Genomic DNA, 22536 nt, shown 5'->3' with positions numbered 1-22536 from the left:
ATATGCTCTGGCCCCTAAATGTGTGGCCTGATTTTCAAAAAGGCTGAGAAACCAGCATCTCCCACTGAAGTTAACAGGAGCTGCTGGGTGCTCGGTACTCATAAAAGCCAAGCTACTCAGACTAAGTTTAGGCATCTTCCTATAATTCCAAATACAGTGTTTGCCATTTAAATCACGCTTCTATCTTTGAAACACTTTCCACTCCCTCCAGCCCAATACGCAGCGTGAAAGCCTGGCCCTATAATAGTCAGTGGGAATTTTGCCATTGACTTCAGTCAGGCCAGGATTCCATCTGTAACATTTTCTTTGTTTCTCATTTTAATTAATGCTTTTAGCCCAACACTGTTCTTTTGTTTGCTTCCTAAAAGAAAAGGAGTACTTGTGGCACCTTAGAGACTAACCAATTTCTTTGAGCATGAGCTTTCGTGAGCTACAGCTCACTTCATCGGATGCATACCGTGGAAACTGCAGCAGACTTTCTGCAGTTTCCACGGTATGCATCCGATGAAGTGAGCTGTAGCTCACGAAAGCTCATGCTCAAATAAATTGGTTAGTCTCTAAGGAGCCACAAGTACTCCTTTTCTTTTTGTGAATACAGACTAACACGGCTGTTACTCTGAAACCTGTTTGCTTCCTGTTACACATACATACATACACACACAACCTCACTCCTCCTAGTCTGATAAAAAATGTCACTGCCAACACATAGGGTGACTCCAGTCAGTCACAGCAACAGAGAGGACACTGGAAAGTTTTCCCCATATTGCTCTTCTCTCACAAACTATTTCTCGCTCTGGAATGACTCTAGCAAATAGTGGACATCCTCTTTCAGCCATGGTGTGGTGCATCTCTGTGCTACTCTGAAGCAAGCCCACCCCGTCTGCCTTGGCTGAATTGCTACAATACATCTCATACTCTTCCCAAATGAATCTGCAGTGTCATAAATTTGTTTCATTCTCTTACAGATTCAGTTAATAACAATGAATTACTTTGAAATCTTTTTTTGTTTACACAATGATGACTGAGATACCTTTACTTGGTTATGTTGAGTATAAATTACTTCTGTTTTTTCTGAGAGGCCTCTGTTTCTTCCCAAGGGCATATTCTTCTTGGCATCATGATTAGTCCTAGGCTTTTTTCTCCTACCTCACTTTGGATTGGCCTTTGAGAGTCCAGAACTTCTTTAGTTCTCTGCACCTATTGGATAGGATTTTATCACTAGGGACAATCACATTATTACATTAGCAAACTTTGTTTTGATTTCTGCATGATTTGGCCAGTTTGGTCTCCAATAATTACTGCTACAACCTTGATTTCTTCTTAAAGAACCTTCCTAGACACCAGCCACTCTGTTACTGTGGATCTTCTACTGTCTTGGAATCTAGCTGTCTCTCAGCTTCCTCTTCCTCTCATGCAGACTGTGCTCTGCGTAGTAAATGTTCTGCTTATCGTATCATAGGCAATGAGTAAAATAGCTATGCTCAGATCCAGATATCCTCATTTTCTTGCGCAAGTGATAAGTGGTGAGACAAGAGGTACGTCTTTCTGCATAGGTATTGACCCCTTTCCCTCACCATGCAATGTGCAGCAAGGGTCTAGTCAGATGCCACCTGGCCAGTGCCAAGGACTGCAGAAGCAACTCTGTTCCCCCTGCTACCTCAGTTAACATTCCCTGGACAGATATTACACAGTTGTGACAAATAACTCAATAGTACAATATTTCATCTCAAGAAAAACCTCTTGTGTTCTCTGAGGAAGGTGCTAACTAGCTATGTGGGGGTTTCTGGCCAAAAGCTAAGAGAAAAGTTTGGAATCTACCATTAGAAACAGAGAAATGTCTAAAAATACCAAATGGAAGGGTAACTGGGGAAAGAAAACAAGTGTGAATGGTAGTTCGTGGCCAGGAGGAGCAATATAAACTTCCGACACTCACATTTTCAGAGGGTGCCATCAGGCCAATGAAGTGTCCATGCAGTCTATAAATGGGCCAATCAGGCTCTGAGGGCAGGAACTAAAATCAGCCCACTCCACTAAAGCTCTGTCCATGAAGCTGTCAAGAGGGATGGCGGGGAGGCGCTGCTATTCCCTCCCATACTAGCCAGGAATTCAGAGATGTATTCCCTCTGCCATCCCAGCCAAATCTCCTCACCACATACCTGCATCAAATAGGGTGAGGGCTGCAGTGTCAAAATTGTTTTTAAGATACTTATTTTTTCCATGCTTGTGTTATGTAAAAAATAGCCCAACCAATTTTATTGATACATTCCCAATCAATTCTTATTAACATTAAGCATGAGAAATTTCATCTCAAAAAGAAATCTTTCAAGAAATATATGAAGAGGTTAATATAAGGAGTTATCATGAATTTTGATGCCTACTATTGATGCCTACCATAGATCAGCCCAGCTCCAGTGGTTTCAATGGGGCTCTGCCGCTACTCACCAGTTACAGATCTGACCTGATTTATTTACAGTTATTTCTGATACCGTTCCCTCTTGCATCAGCTCAGATTCCAGTGTTTGTTGATCTTCATGATCCATTTGACTCGTTTTCCTGAGTAGAGGAAGCAGCCTGATGGGAAGGCTGGTCACCAGGCAGTTTATGCTAGCACACATTGTCAACTACTGTGAAGGGTCTTGCCAATATCAATCATGCTGTACTGACAGACCAGGTTGTGCCATTCATCAACAAGAATGTACTACAATGGTTCTATTCACTGGAAAATATTATGCTTCAGCTCCTGATCCAGTAAAGCACCTGAGTTTAAGCATGTGAGTATTCCTGTTGACTTCAGTGGGACTATGTATGTACTCAAGTGCTTTGCTGTATTGGGGCCAAAGTGGTATGTTTATTAGGGTGCCTGTGACACGTACATTCTTGTACTGTCTCTTTCTCTCAGTAGAGGTTTGATTCAGTAATGTGAAGAGTGCTTCCAAAAGTTGTTGATCACCCTCAACCGCCGTGCTCCTATTGACTTTAGGAGGCATTCTGTGAATCTTTTAATAAATGAGCAAGAATATGTCTAGGTCTGATTTGCATACAGATTGTGGACCAGTATAACTATTCTGAGTAGGGTGTGATTTTTTTTTACTGGAATAGTTATATCAGTACCCTGTGGCCCAGGAACTTCTTTGTGCCAACTGGGTGAGGGAATGGGCGGCTGGTCCATGGACTTTTAAAGGGATCCCCTGGGTCAAATATATGCACAATAATTCACAAAATGATGGCATGTGAGATTTCTACTGAGAGCCAGTAGCTCACTGGGTATCATAATTATCTCAAAATGAATGTACAGATAACACCTAAGGAGTTGGGCATCTATACTGGAAATTATATTCTCAGTGCCTTGGAGTTTAGATAAACATGGTGACATGCCTCATACCAGTTCCTTCCAGGCAGGGGGTAATAGAAGCTATCTCACTGGCTGGGAATTGTGTATTGTCTGCTTCACAGTACAACTCTATTTACATACTGAGCTAAAATTCGAAGCAAGAGATTGTGAACTATATGAGAGAGGATATTTACAGGAAGAAATAAAGCAGCAGGAGGGAATATTGTTTCCGAGTAAAGACAGTGGATTGTTGGAGTGTTTCAGGGGAGCAGAGGTACCCCCTGGCATCTCTCACTGAGGAGGCAAACTGGCAGCGTAACTTATATCATGAATGAAAGATCAACCCTGGTTGAAAAACACTGCAAGGTCTTCGGGGTGAGCATTGATCTGTAAAATATGAAAGTAGAAAATTAAATAAATCTAAGTTCTAGAATTTGAGTTATGATTTTATTTTATATGCAATCATCTTTTGTTTCCAATATTTCTACTTGCTATCATTTGAATCTTTACTCTTTGTTAAATAAACTTTTGCTTGTTTTCGCTATGAACGTATCTAAGTGTTGTGTGTTAAGGAGTGCTGTGATCTAAGAGGAAAATTGTAAGCTGCTACTTTGGAAGTAGCAAATCTGTGAAGTCTGTTTCTAATGGACCAAGTCTTCGACACTCTAGGGAGATGGTCAGAGGGGTTGTAGCAAGCCTATCACTAGACAGTAGAGCCTGATTTGGCTAAGAGGGGAGTGCTTGTGTTTCCTGTGGCCAAAGGAGTCAGGGAGCTGACACATGGCAGGCACAAACAAGGCTTCCTCATGCTAATGGCAAGTGGTAGCGAGGTGTCTCATAACCCCCTGGGAAGCATTACAACCCACTACTGTGGACACCATTATACCAATAAAAGATGCCCTATACAAGTGTAGCTAAATCCCCTTTCCATACCAGAGAAAGATATTAGTACAGCTATACTAATATAACTGTATCCACACCAGACGGGTTGTATCAATATAGTTAAAATGATACAACATAGGCTTGTAGACAAGACCTAAGAGGTCATCCTTTTATATGTAGGCGTATTTTGAACAAAGGTGCTAGTTTGGGAAAGTTTGGAAATATTCAGGTTTCTGCACCCATCTGTGTGCTTGGAGGCTTATGGATATGTTGTCACCCATGGGCCTCATTTCTGTAGAATACAGTTTCTCAACCCGTGGGCATGAACCAGAGGATGGTGCATCCATCCTGATTGGTTTATGGCTAGAGCTGGCTGGATATTTTTGAAACAGTGGGAATTTTGGGGAAATTTGTTTTTGCCCAAACCTCTGAAATGTCAACTAAGACCAGCTCTAGTGGCATCCATGACTCCAGTACTCTACAGTGTTCTGCATGGGCAAAGCCCCATTACAGTCTATGGAGCTCTGTGCTGGTACAACAGTTGGCATGCATTGACCAGCTTGTAGGATCAGGTCCCATAGCTTCCTTTTAAAAAATAAATCAATTTATAATCCAATGGATGAATTAACAAATCCAACATTTAACGAAAGCATTGTGGATGATTTTAAAATTGCCTTTTAAAAAAAATATGGTGGTTTGTGGAAGGGTGTTTTTAGACAATGGATTAACAGAAAATAATCATAATCATAATAATAATAATAATAAAGAGAGATTCTGCTTTACAATTTTGTCTGCTTCTCGAAATGAAATACAATATCAGAAAATCTTCTTGGTTGCTGCTGCAATCTTATAATCAGAAGTGTTACCTTGCTAAAATAATTTTACAGCGCAATGGATAGGAATACCCCAACCAATTAATATTTTGGGCAATATTTGTGGGCATCAGTAAGGATTTCCTTCTCAGCTGAAGATTGTCATCACTTAATAGAAAATTTGAATACCCTTATTTCTTGAAAACATGCAATGGGTTAGAACGTAACCATTGATTCTTGATGTCCTTTCCTCCTTTTATTTAGGAAATCCAGAACAAATTTCTGAAGTAACTGTGTATGTTCAAGTTCTTGATGTTAATGATCATGCTCCTGAATTCCCAAAACACTATGAGATTTATGTGTGTGAAAATGCAAGATCTGGACAGGTAAGAGGCTGAAAAGTTGTTGTGTAACCATATTGTTTCCCTTTTCAGTGACCTAAGACATTTGGCATATGGTATTGCTATTTGCTTGAACCCAGTTTATTTCGATATTACAAATGCAGGATAATCGCATAGAGTATAATATTTCTTTCCAATAAGAACAATATCCCTGGCAACCAAACAAGAAAACATAATCTTAGATGGGTAGAGAAGGAAACTGGTAAAAAAAAACACCACAATTTTAGTACAGTTTAATGTCACAGAGACAAAATCCTATTGGGACTGAGATTCTCAGCAATTATGTATAGCATTTTGAGAGGATTATTCATTGTCTTTTAGAATACAGTAAGGTTTAAATCTTTAATTATGTACCCTGATCAAAAGCCCATTGAAGTAAAATGAAGTCTTTCGGGTGCTATTAGCATATTTTAATGCTTTAACTAAAAATGCAATGATATCATTGTAGTAAATAATATAATTTACAAACAAATATTTATATCATCAATATTTTTTTATTTGTTCATAATTCAAAATGACATTGGTTTTCTTTTCTAAAGTTACTACTGTTGCATAATGTTGTTGTGTGCTGATGAATTGCTGTTGTGTTCTGCCCCAAAGATGACTTCTTTTCAGGAGTAGGTGAAGAAATCTCTGAATTTACATATAATTTCCACGGTGCTCTGGAATCCTCTAGGAAGAAAGGCACTGCTGAAAACAATAATACACATTAATGAGTGGAATCTCACCACACCTATCTGAAGTAGGAAAATAATATTTATCAGAGCTTACAGGTGGCAAAACTATAGAACAGAGATTTGTTCAGTCACTTGCTCAACACCAAACACTCTTGGAAGGAATAATAAGAAATTGTTACTGAAATGCATAATTATCACAGTCAATGATTAAGATGTTTTACTTAACTTAATGGTATAAAAAAGAGATTGTTATGGCTGATGTGTAATATAAATTTTACCTTCCTTTACTTTTAACAGACTGTTTTTGTAGGCTTTCCATATAGATACATAGATATTATTAATGTTTTTATATTTTCATCAGAAGGAGTCTAGAGATAAAAATTAGTATTTTTATGATGATCACTTAACAGATCAATTTAGATTTTAGAATTTATATATAGTGAGAATTAATACAAGGCAATTAAAGTTGTAAGCTTCACGTTATGAAGCTCTAAATGGTTTAGTTCCTGCCTAACTCAGATTCCAATCCATAGCCCACTGAATGCAATGGAGCTCTTTCAAACTCTAAGGGCCTGATATATAGACTACTGAAATCAGTGGAAAGGTTTCCATTGATTTCAGTCAGCTTTGAACAGTCAGTCAAATACAACCCCTCTTTTTGGCCATCTTTCCTCAACTGACTCTATGATGGCCCAGGGTTGTCCACACAATGGCAATGGTAGATCAGGGTTTGTGAGGCCATCATGATAAGCTGGAGTGCTTGAGGTAGCTTCCCCCCTATTTATGTCTGAAAAAGGTATTGAGGGGTATTTTCATTGAAGGGCTCCTACCTCTGGAAATTGCTTCCTTCCTTAGCCTAAGAGAGCTGGAGTTTGTTTACTTTCATGGGGCACTGCAAAGCTTACCCTGTATTCTCAGGTTTGTCAGAATGGGGAGGAGTTATTGAAGGGGAAAAGTTCCTTATGCTCTGGGATTTGGAGGATTTTATTGTTGACTTCAATCCAGTTTGTAAGTGAAAACAAAAAGCAAATACATATAAATACATTATTTGTGAATGATTCAAGAGCATAAAAGGGCCATATTTTAGGAAACAAAGGAACTATAACAATACATAGAATAAAATGCCCTTTTGCTTAGCCAAACTCAAAGACAGTGGGGTGATACTATAGCTTATATCTAAGAACAATGCTAACCTTGAATTACATTTTCTTTTCTTTTTGGCAGAAAACCCCCCAAGAGTATTAAAAAGTTCTCAGTCTATTTTTAGCAAATTACTTTTGCTCTCATTTTTTCCTTGTTATATTATGTTTCCTAGCCCCTGGAAGTGGTTCAAATAGAAGAATTGCATTTGGGTCCTTGGGACTATCATCTGAAAAGATAGCTTGACAATAAAAAAGAATGTAAAAGAAGATGGATATTTTTGGCTATGGTCCAAATCCATCCATCAGGTTTATCAGACATTTTTAATGGATTTTTCATTTTCCATTTTATCTTATAGTTCTGCACCTTCCTATAATCCACACATCAACTGCATAGTAGCCAGGAAGGCAGCTTCCTTTTGCACATCGAGAAACCACTTTCACTGCACTACCAGTATTAAATCTATTATGTTCAAAATAACCTGAGCATGAAAGGTGCTATATAAAATAGAATACTATCCTATTATAGCTATTGCTAGCATCAGATCTAATAGAACAATATTAGTAAACCATGTGGCTGTTGGATTCTCTCTGGATTCACATTGAATCTCTTTGACCTTACCACTATATATATATAAATAATAGGCTCATCCGTTTTGGGAACTTGTTGACCACAGTGTGACAGTTTTTCTTTATTGCTTTTATTACAGTAGTTACAAACTCCGTTGAATTCTATACCAAAATCTATAAAAATGGCCAGTAAGCAAAATGGACCAAATACATCCCTGGTGTAAGACCACAGATGTCATAGCAAGAATGAATTTAGCCCAGCAAGACTTACTCACTGGGCATTAATGAATTGACTCTAGCTCAAAACTGCAGCTTGAGAGATTTAAATGTACTACATCAAATGACTTTCTGGGATAGGGTAAGTGAGTTGAGCATCCAGAATGTGTCCAGTTATATGTATAGTAATTTCAACCCCCTTGTGGCTCCTAGTCTTTCTTCATATCAGGCAAGAAGCAGATTTCAGCTGAAGACAAGCTGCACTGAGTTCACCTACATTTTGAATGAGTGCTGTCTTCTCTAATGTATATTTGTTTTGCATGAATTCTTCTAATTTGATGATCACACATGAACTGACTTTGATGTTGTAGTTTACTTTGTAATTTTACTTATTAGATCCAAAAGCAGAGACTACGTAATCTGCACTTTGAGTTAGAGATCAGAAAAAGCCATGCATTTACCCAACTACTTAGCATATAATAAAATAGCCAGTAGTTATAGTGCAAGTGAAGAGAATTTATGTGATATTAGCTTCCTATAAAATGAATTGTAGCACACAGACACACACACACACACACACACAGACACACACACACACAAAACCCTCACAAAGAATACCAAGTTGTATATAGAACTGTCTGTACATGATTCAGGTTGAAAATGAGCAGTTTGCAAAAATAGACCATTCCTAACAAGTCATGTTTTGAAAGAATTTTTGAAATCAGGAGAGAGAAATTGATGGGTAAGACAACATTTATTATTTTACCTTGGTATGTCTATTGATCATGTACAAGTAGCACATAAAGAGGAGTGATAAGAAAACAGGGAGGACGAGAAATGGGGATATCTCCATAGACAATAAAAGAAAACGGAAGTAGTGTGTAGGGATTTAAACCTCCTCTTGCCCTAACTGAATCTGCTGATGCATGGGAATCCAGCTTCTGGTATTTTGAGAGGGTATGTAACTATGGACCAAGTTGCCGTATTGTAATTATGGTTAGCTAAAGCATGAGCTTTTCCTGACCACATAGTTGAGGCTGATCTGGTAGAGTGTGCTCATACAAGAGTTGTCCAAAAGTGGAAATAATTTCAATGAATTTTAAGGAGGCAACTTGTGAATAATTTCAAACAATGAATACCGTGGATAACAGGTTGTGAACATTTAGTACACTTCTGGCAGGCCCATGGTTTATCCAGACTGACAGCTCCATCTACCTCTGATAAATCTGGCAAAAAGAGCTGAACTTTCATGTAAAGAATCAGTGGACTTGACCACTCCAAGGAAAACTCCAAACCACATCTCTAGGGGAAGAAATAATGGATACATTTCAGTTTAAAAACAAATGCACGTTTTCAAATTGGCTCATAGATTATTAGAGCTTCCAGATTAATGAGCTTCAAAGTAACACAATTCATGGCAATTAGATTTAAATCCAATCATCTTATACAACTGTATGAAAGCAATACCTAACCTCCTTATCTTTTTTCCCGACATCAAGCACATAGGATTTGTAGATCTTGATTCACAAGCAGTTAGTGCAGAACTTCTCAAACTGTGATGCTGCCTTCACTGCACTGCACTGAGGTGCCAGCCTGTCCCAGGTTAGATGCAAACAAGACTAGGGAGACTGGAAAAATATATCTTTTTCTTTCTTTCTGGATCATTTTTACTTCACACTTAGAAAAATCAGAGCTTTCTGTTGCACTTAATCATTTATAGACTTATATGGTTTATGTTGATTCCTAGTAAAAATGATCCAATAAGAAATAAAGATTAAGACATTTCCCTACCTATATGTTGACAGTATTCCTTCAATTCTAGGATGAAGCTCACAAGATACATGCATATGCTTAGAATAGTCAGAAAGAGGCAGGTTTCCCATTCCCCCCTCCCTTATTTTTTCCTCTCTTTTTTTTTTAAATAGCAAAGACATAAACAAGGAAAAAGTCAGCTTGTTATTATTCCAGACTGAAAATGAACTTGTCAAAGAAGTATTCATTTTGCTTAGTTATAACTGATACTGCATGGAAAAATATATATACAGATGCCCACATTTATTTATATATTATTTATTTAGCTAGCTAGCTATACATGATGTGACAGGGTCAGGCCAGATGCCTACAGGAGAGTGATAGAAGGCAGATATATTAGCCCCAGGTTAAGCAGACCCTTTCCCCTGGGTAAGATAACAGGGGCAGTTCCAGAACAATCAAGAACTTGCTGGAACCAATTAAGGCAAACAGACTAATTAGGACACCTGGAGCCAATTAAGAAGCTGCTAGAATCAATTAAGACAGGTTAAACAGGGCACCTGGTTTAAAAAAGACCTCACTTCAGTCAGTGCAGAGCGCACAAGGAGCTGAGAGTGAGAGGATGTGCTGCTGGAGGACTGAGGAGTGCAAACACTATCTGGCATCCGGAGGAAGGTCCTGTGGTGAGGATACAGAAGGTGTTGGAAGGAGGCCATGGGGAAGTAGCCCAGGGACTTGTAGCTGTCACACAGGTGTTACACAAAACACTATAGACAGCTGTGATGTACAGGGCCCTGGGCTGGAACATGGAGTAGAGGGTGGGCCCGGGTTCTGCCCATCCCCCCAACTCCCTATTGGATACAGGATGAGCTGACCTGGACTGTGGGTCCCATTAGAGGGGAAGGTCCCTGGCCTGTCCCCCGATCCACTCGGTGGACCAGCAGAGACTGTGGGAATTGTTTTCCTTTCTTTTCCCCATGCTGGCCAGTGATGAGGTTAGCTGAGTGAATGGCAGGTTTGAGCCACTAGCAAAAGTGACCAAACAGAGGGCTGCTGTGAGTCAATGAGGCAAGGAAATCCGCCAATAAGTGCAGGAACCACCAAGGCAGAGGAGGAACTTTGTCACAATGAATTAATAGTGAAATAGCAGACCAGCTCTGTTGACTTGAAACTGCAGATATTTTGAGAATTCCAAACATGATGGATTTGTAATGATTTGTTTCCTGACTAGATGGCTATGTTACTAATCAGCACAATGCAATTGTAAATTGAGAGTATCAGAATCAAATAAATAATTAATAGTTTCTGTGATAATGTCAATCTTCAATGAGCTCCATGTGACCAGACTACATTGTCTGTATGGAGCTCACCACTGCATCAGTATCTTGGTTAGCTATATAGTTAGCCAATCATGGAATTGAAAGAATGTCACATGACATAACTAACCAATAAAGCACAAATTGCTAATTATGAGGTACAAATTTTACAATCAAATAGTCAAACATTGAGGCTCAACTTTCATTTTTCCTGAAACTCACATTAGTAAAGTTCAAAAATTGATGGAAAATGACCATGAAACTGCCATGAACACAACCAAATTGTAATTTGCTTTTGAATTTAAGCAAATATTTGTGGAATACACACAGCCATACAGTTTGTCAGCTATAGGCATGGAGATTATTACCATCAAACCTGCTGAGATAGCCACATTAGTTTGTTGAGTACATGATAGAATAGCATGAGGAAGCTGGACCATGGCTTCCAGTTCTGTACTGGATACATGCATAAGCAAATGGCTTCATTCTCTAGTTCTGTCAATATTGCACTATCTGTGACAATTACATTCACTTTTCAAAAGATAATCTTGCATCTATTCTCACAATAGTGTTGAGAGAGCAGCTTTCCCTGCTATGATTGGGGCTAGTTCGCTCTCCCCCCTTTCTGCATAGTTGAATCACCCTAGATACTCTCTAGTTCTGGGAGAAGAGGAAACATCCCATTATTCCTAACAGTTATGTAGAAGACACCCTTTTGTCTGATGTGGGAGACATCCCATGCAGTAGCAATCAGTGTTCTAGCACTGCCAAGATAAGGCTACATAGGACTTCTGTTTCTCCATGGGATCTTTACACAGATGAAAGATGGCTTGGTCACATGAACAAGACGGAGTGCCAGGAATATGGGGCACCCACAACAACAGCATATCCTGTTGCTTTCACACTTGCCTCGTACATTCCTTAAGTATCATGGCAGAAAAGACAGATATCATGATACTCCCATGATTATTATCTTGCCTAAAAGGAAATGGAATTTTATGTTTACTTAGAACTTTGAATGGAAAATATTTGTAATTGGGGGAGATTTTCGAAGACAAATTGCAGTTAGGTGCTGGGCTCCCATTGGCTAAGTGCCTTTGAAAATCTCCACTGTAGCACCCAAAAGAGTGACGGTCTCTCAGCTTCACTGTGTTCAATGGGAGTTGAGTGTACTCAGAGTCCTGGACGCTCAAATCCATATACAAAATGAAGACACAGTGACTGATAAAATAGAGTCACGTTATTCGAAATGGACATGACATTTTCCTAAGTATCAAAGATTCAGGTCTGGATTTTTGGTTTGGGTCCTTATCTAATTAAAACATACTTTTAAGAAACCAGTCTCTGCTAATGAAAGAAACAAATTGGCTTTTGTAGTGATCTGTGAAGATCTTCATTGAATGATGTACTTGATGATGCATAATTCACTGAATAGCAACTGATAATAGTGATAAATACTTGCTCTTTGCAAGCAGAAATATTGCTCATTATATTGAGTTCATCTTGGTTGTTTATTCATGTAGATGGAAGATATTATTTTCAGGGCTAAGATGTTAATTTTGACTTTGTTCTCTTGCAAATGACAATCTGCTTTGACACATTTGTAACTAAGGCCTGTTTTGTTTTATTGAAAACCAAAACAAAAACTTCCATAATCAGTCTATCATAATTTCCAGAACCAACAATTCAGCACATGGGTTTGTCACCATCTTTCACTTACTGCCACTATAATACATCAGTTGAATGATGCTGCTATGTTTATGGGCTGGAAGGAAATAGCTTTTGCACTAGAGGGTTGGTTCAAATGGAGAATGATATATTTTTCACCTTGTGGGAAAAAGGAAAGGGCAAAATATTTTATATATGATTCTTGTTTGCATATGAAAACTTTATTTACACTTTGCATTTTGATTCTGGAAGCCATTTACATTATCCTAGGCATTTAATGCTTATCTCCCTCAAATCAACACAAAATCAAATGCCATAATGGCAGGACACTAAAAATACATTAGAAAACCGATAACCCCAACAAGGTTACAATTATATACATTTATTTGCTGCAGAATTTGTAGCCTCAGCAATTCATTATAATGGCTGACATTTATTGTGTTAAAAGAAAGTAAATAGTGTTTATTCTTAAACAGTCATGTTTATTCGCAGCTAATCCAGACCATCAGTGCAGTGGATAAAGATGATTCAGTAGAAGGCCATCATTTTTACTTCGATCTGGCTCGGGAGGCCACAAACAACTCAAATTTTACTGTCAGAGATAATCAAGGTAGTGTCATTCATGTAGCTTTTTAAAAATCCCTTCATGAAATATTCATGCTTTAATAGTGCTCACATCACCATCACATCCAGCCATACAGAGAAATGTTTGGTGTTAAGTTTGAAATAGGGCAAAAGAGTTATCATGAGCAAACTTTAATAATAATATAATCCAATAACCTCATGTAGAATAAATAGTCCTTTTAGAATCTAAATAACTTTAATCAACAAAAGATAGTATTATAGAAGAGAGAAAAATACTTAGCACAAAATCAAGAAAAATAGATTTATATTACTTAATAGATAGTTAAATATAGTATACGTTATGGAGCATAATTTTAACTCCTAAATTGTCACATATTGGTGTTAAAAAAAGAATATTAGAGAGATGCTGTTAATAGGGGTTCACTCTTTTACTCAGTTCAGCAAAAATAGAATTATAAACAGAAGCACAATTCACAATTATGTAACTTTGCATCCTGTTACATTTAAAACTGTATGCATTGATTACTGATGACATGATATGAATGACTTCTCTGCATATCCTAATGCTGTACCATTTTGGTATTGATCCAGATGCTTCAAAAGAATGGTCTAGGGGGTCACCAATCGAAACTAATCTGAAGGGAAAACTTAAGTTTAACAGCTGGTGATATTACAGGAAAGATGACCAGTTAAAGTCAGTCTTCTGAGACTTAGAAGAAGAGCTTCTTTCAAACTCAACTAAAATACACATTACTTATATTGATTTTGCTAATTATTTGAATGTCTGGCTAGGTGAATAAATCAATGGGACTAACTTTTGGAAAGTTCATTCTATAGGAAAACTAGTTTTCTTAATGTCTTCAAAAGGAAAGGCAATGTTTTAATACATATTTAAATTTCTGGTTTTCATTTACCTCTGACCCACTGCTAGGAGGTGGAATCCTACGTAGGGTCGCTAACTTTCTAATCACACAAAACCAAACAACCCTGCCACCTGCCCTGCATATTTTTCCAACAAGCTACATAGTTAAAGTGTTTCTAAGCTGAAGTCCCTGGCCAAAGTAGCAGGAGCACACTTGGCCCCTGTTTTGAGGTTGTGGATGCTCACAACCAAGTTTGTCTGCCCCCCCCCCACCACCACCTATCAGAAAGCCATCCTTTGAATGTTGAACCTTTTGATTAGCCACTTATACAATATGCTCTACAAACAGCTGGACAGGATGGTAGCTGGTTGCATGGGTCCATTTCAAAAAATCAGTTCATCAGTTTGAATATGGGGTAGGTATTTTTCCCCACTTTTGGGTTTGAACATTAATACAAAGTTCTTGGTCAAATTCTGCCATCACTTCTGGAATACTTGCATTGAAGTAAATGGAGTTACTCTGGATCTACTGATGTAACACAGAGCAGAGTTTGCCCTCCACACATTAGGTTACCAACAACCACAGATATGCAGGCAAACAAAACTGAATGTTTATATTTGTTCATTTGTTTTGCATACTTTGTTGAAAAGCTGGTTTTACAAAACAAAGCCTGGGGGTTGTTCTGATCAGCCATATTTATATTGCAAAGTACAGAAGGTTTGGATAAATGGCTCTGTATTAGGCCCATTTTTATATTAATTTACTAAAGAAAATTACTGTATAAAACAGTAATGAGTTGTCCCTGGAAGCTGATTTGCATGGTGCATTATAACTGATGCTTTGTTAATCTATCAAAATTGAAATATCTCATCTTGCTTAGAACATCCTGCATTTTACCTGGTTTTGGTGATTTATAAAAGCATTTAAATCAGTAAAGTCCTCCCCACACTTCGCTTTCCTGTGTAAATGAAAGACTATGGGCCTTACTCTGATCTCAGCTTCAATCTCCTGGGTCCAACTCACAGCAGTTGGATCTAAGCCACCCTACCTTTACTGTGACATTTTCTGACTCTCAGTCTGACCTTTTCAGAATGTCATTCATTGCAAATAAGGATAAGTTATTAGCCAGATTTTTTTATTTATTTATTTTTGTTAAAGTGACAAATATCTGATACAAATACTTCATCTTCTAGATAACACAGCTGGAATTCTTACAGCAAAAAATGGCTTCAGTCGACAAGAGCAGTTTGCTTTCTTCCTGCCAGTCCTAATTGTGGACAATGGAACCCCCTCACTTACCAGCACAAACACCCTAACTGTCAGCGTCTGTGATTGTGATACTGAAGCCAGTGCCGAGTCTTGTCGATTTGGAGCTTTCATGTTTTCCATGGGTCTCAGCATAGAAACCTTAGTTGCAGTTTCGGCTTGCATACTAATAATATTAGGTAAGAAAAAATAAGTGAGATGGCTTTAGTATTTATATATGTGTCCCACTGCCCTCTTCTGCTATATGCGAGACTTGATAATTTGAATAGAGGTTCCTTGGTTTGGCTGAGCTAATTATGCTGTTGTGTTTATTGTGTTTCACTGATTACAAATCAAATTGGTTCAGTTTACAAGTAAAAAAAAAAAAAAAAAGTCTTTGTAACTGCCAGCCCTGAAAATCTGGCCAAAGTGTAGGTGTGTTCCTGTATGCACATCTATCATCAGCTGTCGTAAAGATGTGGAAGGCTAAAATCTTGTCTTAGCACACATAAAACTAAAGCAGAATTTAGCCTTACAGTTGAAATTTAGCTGACAGTTCTACTGATGATGCATGAGAAGGAATAGAATCCAATTCTCTCCACCATAACTGTGTGGTTCTGTAGAGCTAAGATAATTTTTTACTGTTTCTTTTTATTTATTTTTGTCATAAAGGAGGCTGCTATGACTCTGAATACAGAGTTGATCTGTTGAATAATAAAGTGACATATTTACATAGTCTCTTCTTCAAATACAACCATTCTTATGTTACTCTTCCCCTTTCTTCCCTACCTCCGCGTCTGTTGATACAAATTTAGGAAGCAGAGTGCTAGGCCTGATGTGACATATGCAGTCTGTGCACTAAAATGTTTCCTCCATTTAGACAGATTCTACTAGTTTGAGATATATTCCCTATAAATATAGGGATAGAGTGTGTTAACCCCTTATGCCTGCACAGGGATGAAGGTTCAAGCAAGAAGCTTCCCCTTTTGCCCTGCTGTGAAAGGACTGCTCACAGTAGCAGGCCCTGCACTCCTTGCACTCTGAGTGCAGAAACTGTTTGTTTCTGCTCTTTTCTCAGCCCACCCCCATTCAGAGTAGATCTAGAGCACAAGGGGCAGTGATCTGGTCCGTCCAAACTTTCAGTGTGAGTTTGAGCGAGACTCAAATACAGACCTTCAGGACTGTAATCAAGTGCCTTAACTCACAAGTTGCCAAACTGTGATGCATCTGCCCCCAAACATGTCTGGACCTGCTCCACAAACACTGCATCAGGAAGCCCCCATTTTGATCTACAAAATGGAGGTCTTCACATAGCATAACCTCATACATACAGTGCGTGCGAGGTCATGCTGTGCAGAAGTTGTCATTTTCTAGATCACAATGGCAACCTTGCAGCATAACCTAGCATATATGATGCATGTGAGGTCACATTTTGTGGAGACCACCATTTTGTAGAGTATAACATTGGGCTCTTGTTGCGGCATTTGTGAAGCAGGTTCAGACATGTTGTCTGTGTAGAGATTGCTGTGCAGACACCAGTTTGGCCATTTGCACCATGCAGCTGTGCAAGTATCCATCTGAGGGACTTGAATGCAGAAAATCCTTATCTGTGGGTAGCAGCCTCAACAAGAGAGCCTCCTCTCTGCTTGAGCTAGTAGGAACCTGTGCTAAGCTTTTCTGAGATGGGAATCTGCACTAGGGTGGGGTCCGTATCTTCTTTCATGCCACCCTGAGTACCCTTGTCACTTGAGGATAAAGAATCATTTTGCTGCCCTAGTATCACCACACAGGGCCTTCCTAAGTCCTGGCCTCATTTGCTGAATAGTGAATTCCTCTTTCAGATTTGTGATAAGAAACACAGAGGACTCATTTTTTTACCCAGAGTATCTGCTTCAGCCTCCAGCAGTGAATCTAATGGTGCAGTTATGAACAAAAAAAAGAGTCCAAGAAACATGCTTGAAAAATATAATGAGGCTTTCTTTGATTATGACTTCACCAGTGATTTGATCAAGAAAGAAGAAAGGCCAAAATGCCTGCCAGAACACAGTGTCACTTAGAGAAAGCATAAAGCTTAAGAAGCTTAAACAACACTTAAAAACCCTTCACATGGAACACACAGACAAACTAAGGATATTTTTCCAGTGTCAGAAAGACAAACTTTCACGTCAACAATTGCAATTCAAAAGAGTCATGTTCATCTCTGATCATGCTCAAAAGGCATCATTTGAGGTGAGTTACCACGTTGCACAGGCCAAGCAGCTTCATACAATTGGAGAAACTTTGATTTTGCCAGCTGCAACTGATGTGATTAACATAATGTTTGGGGAAACTGAAGCAAACAAGCTCAAATCCATACCACTCTCCAACAACACAGTGAAGCAAAGGATCAAAGTGACAGCCGCAGATCAAGAAAACATACTGATGGAGTATCTGAAAAACACAGATTCTTTTGCTCTTCAAGTTGATGTGAGCACTGAGGGTTGTGATGCAAATTTCTTGGCTTTTGTGAAATACACATGAGATGGTAGTTTCTGAAGACATTCTGTTCTTCCTCTTCCAGGACACAAGATGGTGCAAGATGGTTCAATGTGCTACATGGCTACATGCAAAACAAAAAATTATGGTGTGATTGCATGGTGGGCTTTTGCACAGATGGAGCTCTGTTTATGGCAAGCCACAAAGCAGGTGTGCATGCCTTGGTAGAGAAAGTAGCTCCTTTGCTGTGTGAACTCATTGTATGATTCAAAGAGAAAAACTAGCATCTAAAGCTCTGAGTCCAGAGCTATGTGAAGTTTTGCAGCAGGTCTCATCTATTGTGAACTACATCAAGACTCAGCCTCTTCACGTGTGCCTCTTTGTAAACCTGTGTGAAGAAATGGAATCCAATCATGATGTGTTGTTCTTTGACAGTGAAGGTTTTTGGCTCTTGAGAGGGAAAGTACTGGGATGATTTTTTGAATTGAGAGACAAGCTGCATGCCTATGTAATGGATTGCAAAAAATACTGAGTTCATTGATTTTTTCTGGGTGACCAAAGGAAGATATGCCTTCTGTCCTATGTAACAGACATATCTGGGAAACTGAATTAATTGACAGGTTTCAGAGTAGCAGCCGTGTTAGTCTGTATCCGCAAAAAGAAAAGGAGTACTTGTGGCACCTTAGAGACTAAAAAATTTATTTGAGCATAAGCTTTTGTGAGCTACAGCTCACTTCGTCAGATGCATGCAGTGGAAAATATAGTGGGGAGATTTATATACACAGAGAACATGAAACAATGGGTGTTACCATACACACTGTAACAAGAGGGATCAGATAAGGTGAGCTATTACCAGCAGGAAAGTGAGGGGAGGGTCGGGGGGGGAGAAACCTTTTGTAGTGATAATCAAGTTGGGCCATTTCCAGCAGTTGACAAGAACATCTAAGGAACAGTGTGTGGGAGGGATAAACATGGGGAAATAGTTTTACTTTGTGTAATGACACATCCACTCCCAGTCTTTATTCAAGCCTAAGTTAATTGTATCCAGTTTGCAAATTAATTCCAGTTCAGCAGTCTCTTGTTGGATTCTGTTTTTGAAGTTTTTTTGTTAAAGAATTGCCACTTTTAGGTCTATAATCAAGTGACCAAAGAGATTGAAGTGTTCTCCAACTGTTTTTTGAATGTTATAATTCTTGACATCTGATTTGTGTCCATTTATTCTTTTACGTAGAGACTGTCCAGTTTGGCCAAAGTACATGGCAGAGGGACATTGCTGGCACATGATGGCATATATCACATTGGTAGATGTGCAGGTGAACGAGCCTCTGATAGTGTGGCTGATGTGATGAGGCCCTATGATGGTGTCCCCTGAATAGATATGTGGACACAGTTGGCAATGGGCTTTGTTGCAAGGATAGGTTCCTGGGCTAGTGGTTTTGTTGTGTGGTGTGTGGTTGCTAGTGAGTATTTGCTTCAGGTCAGGGGGCTGTCTATAAGAAAGGACTGGCCTGTCTCCCAAGATCTGTGAGAGTGATGGGTCATCCTTCAGGATAGGTTGTAGATCCTTGATGATGCGCTGGAGAGGTTTTAGTTGGGGGCTAAAGGTGATGGCTAGTGGTGTTCTGTTATTTTCTTTGTTGGGTCTGTCCTGTAGTAGGTAACTTCTGGGTACTCTTCTGGCTCTGTCAATCTGTTTCTTCACTTCAGCAGGAGGGTATTGTAGTTGTAAGAATGCTTGTTAGAGATCTTGTAGGTGTTTGTCTCTGTCTGAGGGGTTGGAGCAAATTCGGTTGTATTGTAGAGCTTGGCTATAGACAATGGATCGTGTGGTGTGGTCTGGATGAAAACTGGAGGCATGTAGGTAGGAATAGTAGTCAGTAGGTTTCCGGTATAGGGTGGTGTTTATGTGACCATCACTTATTAGCACTGTAGTGTCCAGGAAGTGGATCTCTTGTGTGGACTGGTCCAGGCTGAGGTTGATGGTGGGATGGAAATTGTTGAAATCATGGTGGAATTCCTCTAGGGCTTCTTTTCCATGGGTCCAGATGATGAAGATGTCATCAATGTAGCACAAGTAGAGTAGGAGCATTAGGGGACGACAGCTGAATTAATTGAATACATGTCTGCAAGGAAAGAACACCACATCTTTCAGCTGAGTGATCACAACACAGGATTCACAAAGAAAATTGTTTTCAGGAAGAATAATTTGCTGAACATAAACTGTGAATCCTTCCTCAAGCTTTGCAAGTTCCTGGCTGACACACAGGTGATGGCTGAGTATCTCAGATGGCTGAAGGACCAGTTTGTATCGTTTTTCTCCAACTTGGACATGACAAAGTATGATTAGATATGAAGCCCCTTTCAAAGCAAGGCTGATGCCATTGGTTTGCCAGCAGCTGAAATCAAACAGCACAGAAATTTCCTGTTATCGATTCCTGCAAGGAACATATACTCAATATTCTTTCCCAGAGTTCTGAGTCACTGTCATGAGATAAAAGGGAAGGTCCTCTCATAGAACTGTAACTGGACTGGTTAAAAGATAGGAAACAAAGAGTGGGAATAAATTGTCAGTTTTCAGAATGGAGAGGTAAATAGTGGTGTCCCCTATGGGTCTGTACTGGGTCCAGTCCTATTCAACATATTCATAAATGATCTGGAAAAAGGGGTAGACAGTGGGGTCACAAAATTTGCAAATGATACAAAGCTACTCAAGATAGTTAGGTCCCAGGCAGACTGCAAAGAGCTACAAAAGGATCTCTCAAAACTGGGTGACTGGGCAACAAAATGGCAGATGAAATTCAATCTTGATAAATACAAAGTAATGCACATTGGAAAACATAATCCCAACTTTACAGACAAAATTATGGGACCTAAAGAGAAAGAGATCATTGTGGATAGTTCCCTGAAAACATCCACTCAATGTGCAACTGCAGTCAAAAAATCTACCAGAATGTTGGGAATCACTGGGAAAGGGATAGATGATAAAATAGAAAATATCATATTGTGTCTTGAATACTGAGTGCAGATGTGGTCTCCCCATCTCAAAAAAAAAAAGATATATTGGCTTTGGAAAAGGTTCAGAAAAGGACAACAAAAATTATTAGTGGTATTGAACAGCTTCCGTATGAGGAGACATTAATAAGACTGGGACTTTTCAGCTTAGAGATATGATACAGGGTGATATGATACAGGTCTACAAAATCATTACTGGTATGGAGAAAGTAAATAAGGAAGTGTTATTTACTCCTTTCCATAACACAAGAACTAGGGGTTACCCAATGAAACTAATAGGCTGCAGGTTTAAAACAAACAGAAGGATGTATTTCATCACACAACACAGTCAAACTGTGGAACTCTTTTCCAGAGGATGTTGTGAAGACCAAGACTACAAAAGGGTTAAAGAACTTGATAAATCATGGAGGCTAGGTTGGTCAACGGCTACGAGCCATGGTAGACAGTGATACAAAACCATGTCCCTATCCTCTGTTTGCCAGAAGCTGGGAATGGGTTCCAGGCGATGGATCAGTTGATGATTACCTGTTCTGTTCATTCCCTCTGAAGCACCTGGCACTGGCCACTATCAGAAGATGTGATGCTGGGCTGACCCAGTATGGCCATTCTTATGTTCTTATGTATGGTCAAGAAGTACCTCAGAACTGATAGTGCCATTCACGAGCATGTATTTCTGTGAAGCTGGATTCAGCATTCGTGTCCGTCAAGTCTCAGTATCGATCTACCATTGATGTCACATCAGAGATTAGATGTGCAATTTCTACCTCACTGCTGGACATGAAGAAGCTGTGTCACAATATGCAAGCCCATGCATCACAAAGAGCATTAAGTAACATACTTAATGCGTAAATTCCTTGGATTCCTTGGCTGCTGTGGTGCTTTGTTGCTATCTTAAGTCAAAGGACACAATAAGCCTCAAAATAGGCTCACACAGGCAAATAATTTATGAAACCCTGCAGTAACCACTCAGACACTGCACTTCCATCTAAATGTAATGCACAGTAATCCCTGCTAGCACTAGAGTGTTCATTTAGCATTCCCTTAGATGGATGCATCAACCCCTGTGAGCTTGTTAAAGAACGTGTTTCCTATGGTAACATTGGCATAGCACATCATTTGACATGCTACAATTTCTGATAGCATGACATGGGCAAAACACCATCCATCATCCAAAGATGTGGGTCATCAAAAGCAAGGACAACTTTTTCAGTGCCTCCTTATCAGCTACTATCAGAACTATATAAACTCACCAGCACTAGAGTTATTTCACAGATGGTGTGATTTAAAAGTCATAAGTTAGGCAAACATAATTGTTTCACTGGAAGTGAAATTTTAATTAAAAAAATGAGTAGAATCTCAATTTAAAATTGATTCCACTGTTACAAAGGGCATGATAACGAAGAGGTGTTACCTTTCTAAATCGTGCAGCTATGGCATGAATTGTACTTGTTCTTCAACCCTTCAGAATGCTTCCTAAGAAAACTATCCCCAAAGATGTAGCATCAGAAACGAGAAAAATAATTTTAAAAATGTTCCAATATATTTTTTAAAATAACAACCCAAACCTTTATGGATAAATATTTTCTTAATTG

General features: G+C 39.0%; 1 protein-coding gene across 7 annotated transcripts in view; it reads left to right on the top strand.

Annotated features, from left to right (window-relative positions):
* LOC140906869 (cadherin-19) overlaps positions 1 to 22536 on the top strand; it is a 169265-nt gene that overhangs the window by 144182 nt on the left and 2547 nt on the right. For 6 of the 7 annotated variants that reach the window (XM_073331700.1, XM_073331701.1, XM_073331697.1 and 3 more), the window contains 3 exons: positions 5290 to 5411; positions 13257 to 13374; positions 15406 to 15657. In XM_073331700.1, the coding sequence (XP_073187801.1) occupies positions 5290 to 5411; positions 13257 to 13374; positions 15406 to 15657 (492 nt within the window). Of the gene's footprint in view, positions 1 to 5289; positions 5412 to 13256; positions 13375 to 15405; positions 15658 to 22536 lie in introns of those variants that run through there. The other variant, XM_073331704.1, reaches the window with a different exon arrangement.

Source organism: Lepidochelys kempii, chromosome 2, assembly GCF_965140285.1.
Source record: "Lepidochelys kempii isolate rLepKem1 chromosome 2, rLepKem1.hap1, whole genome shotgun sequence".
Classification (NCBI taxonomy): domain Eukaryota; kingdom Metazoa; phylum Chordata; order Testudines; family Cheloniidae; genus Lepidochelys; species Lepidochelys kempii.
This window is presented reverse-complemented; position numbering and strand designations above follow the sequence as displayed.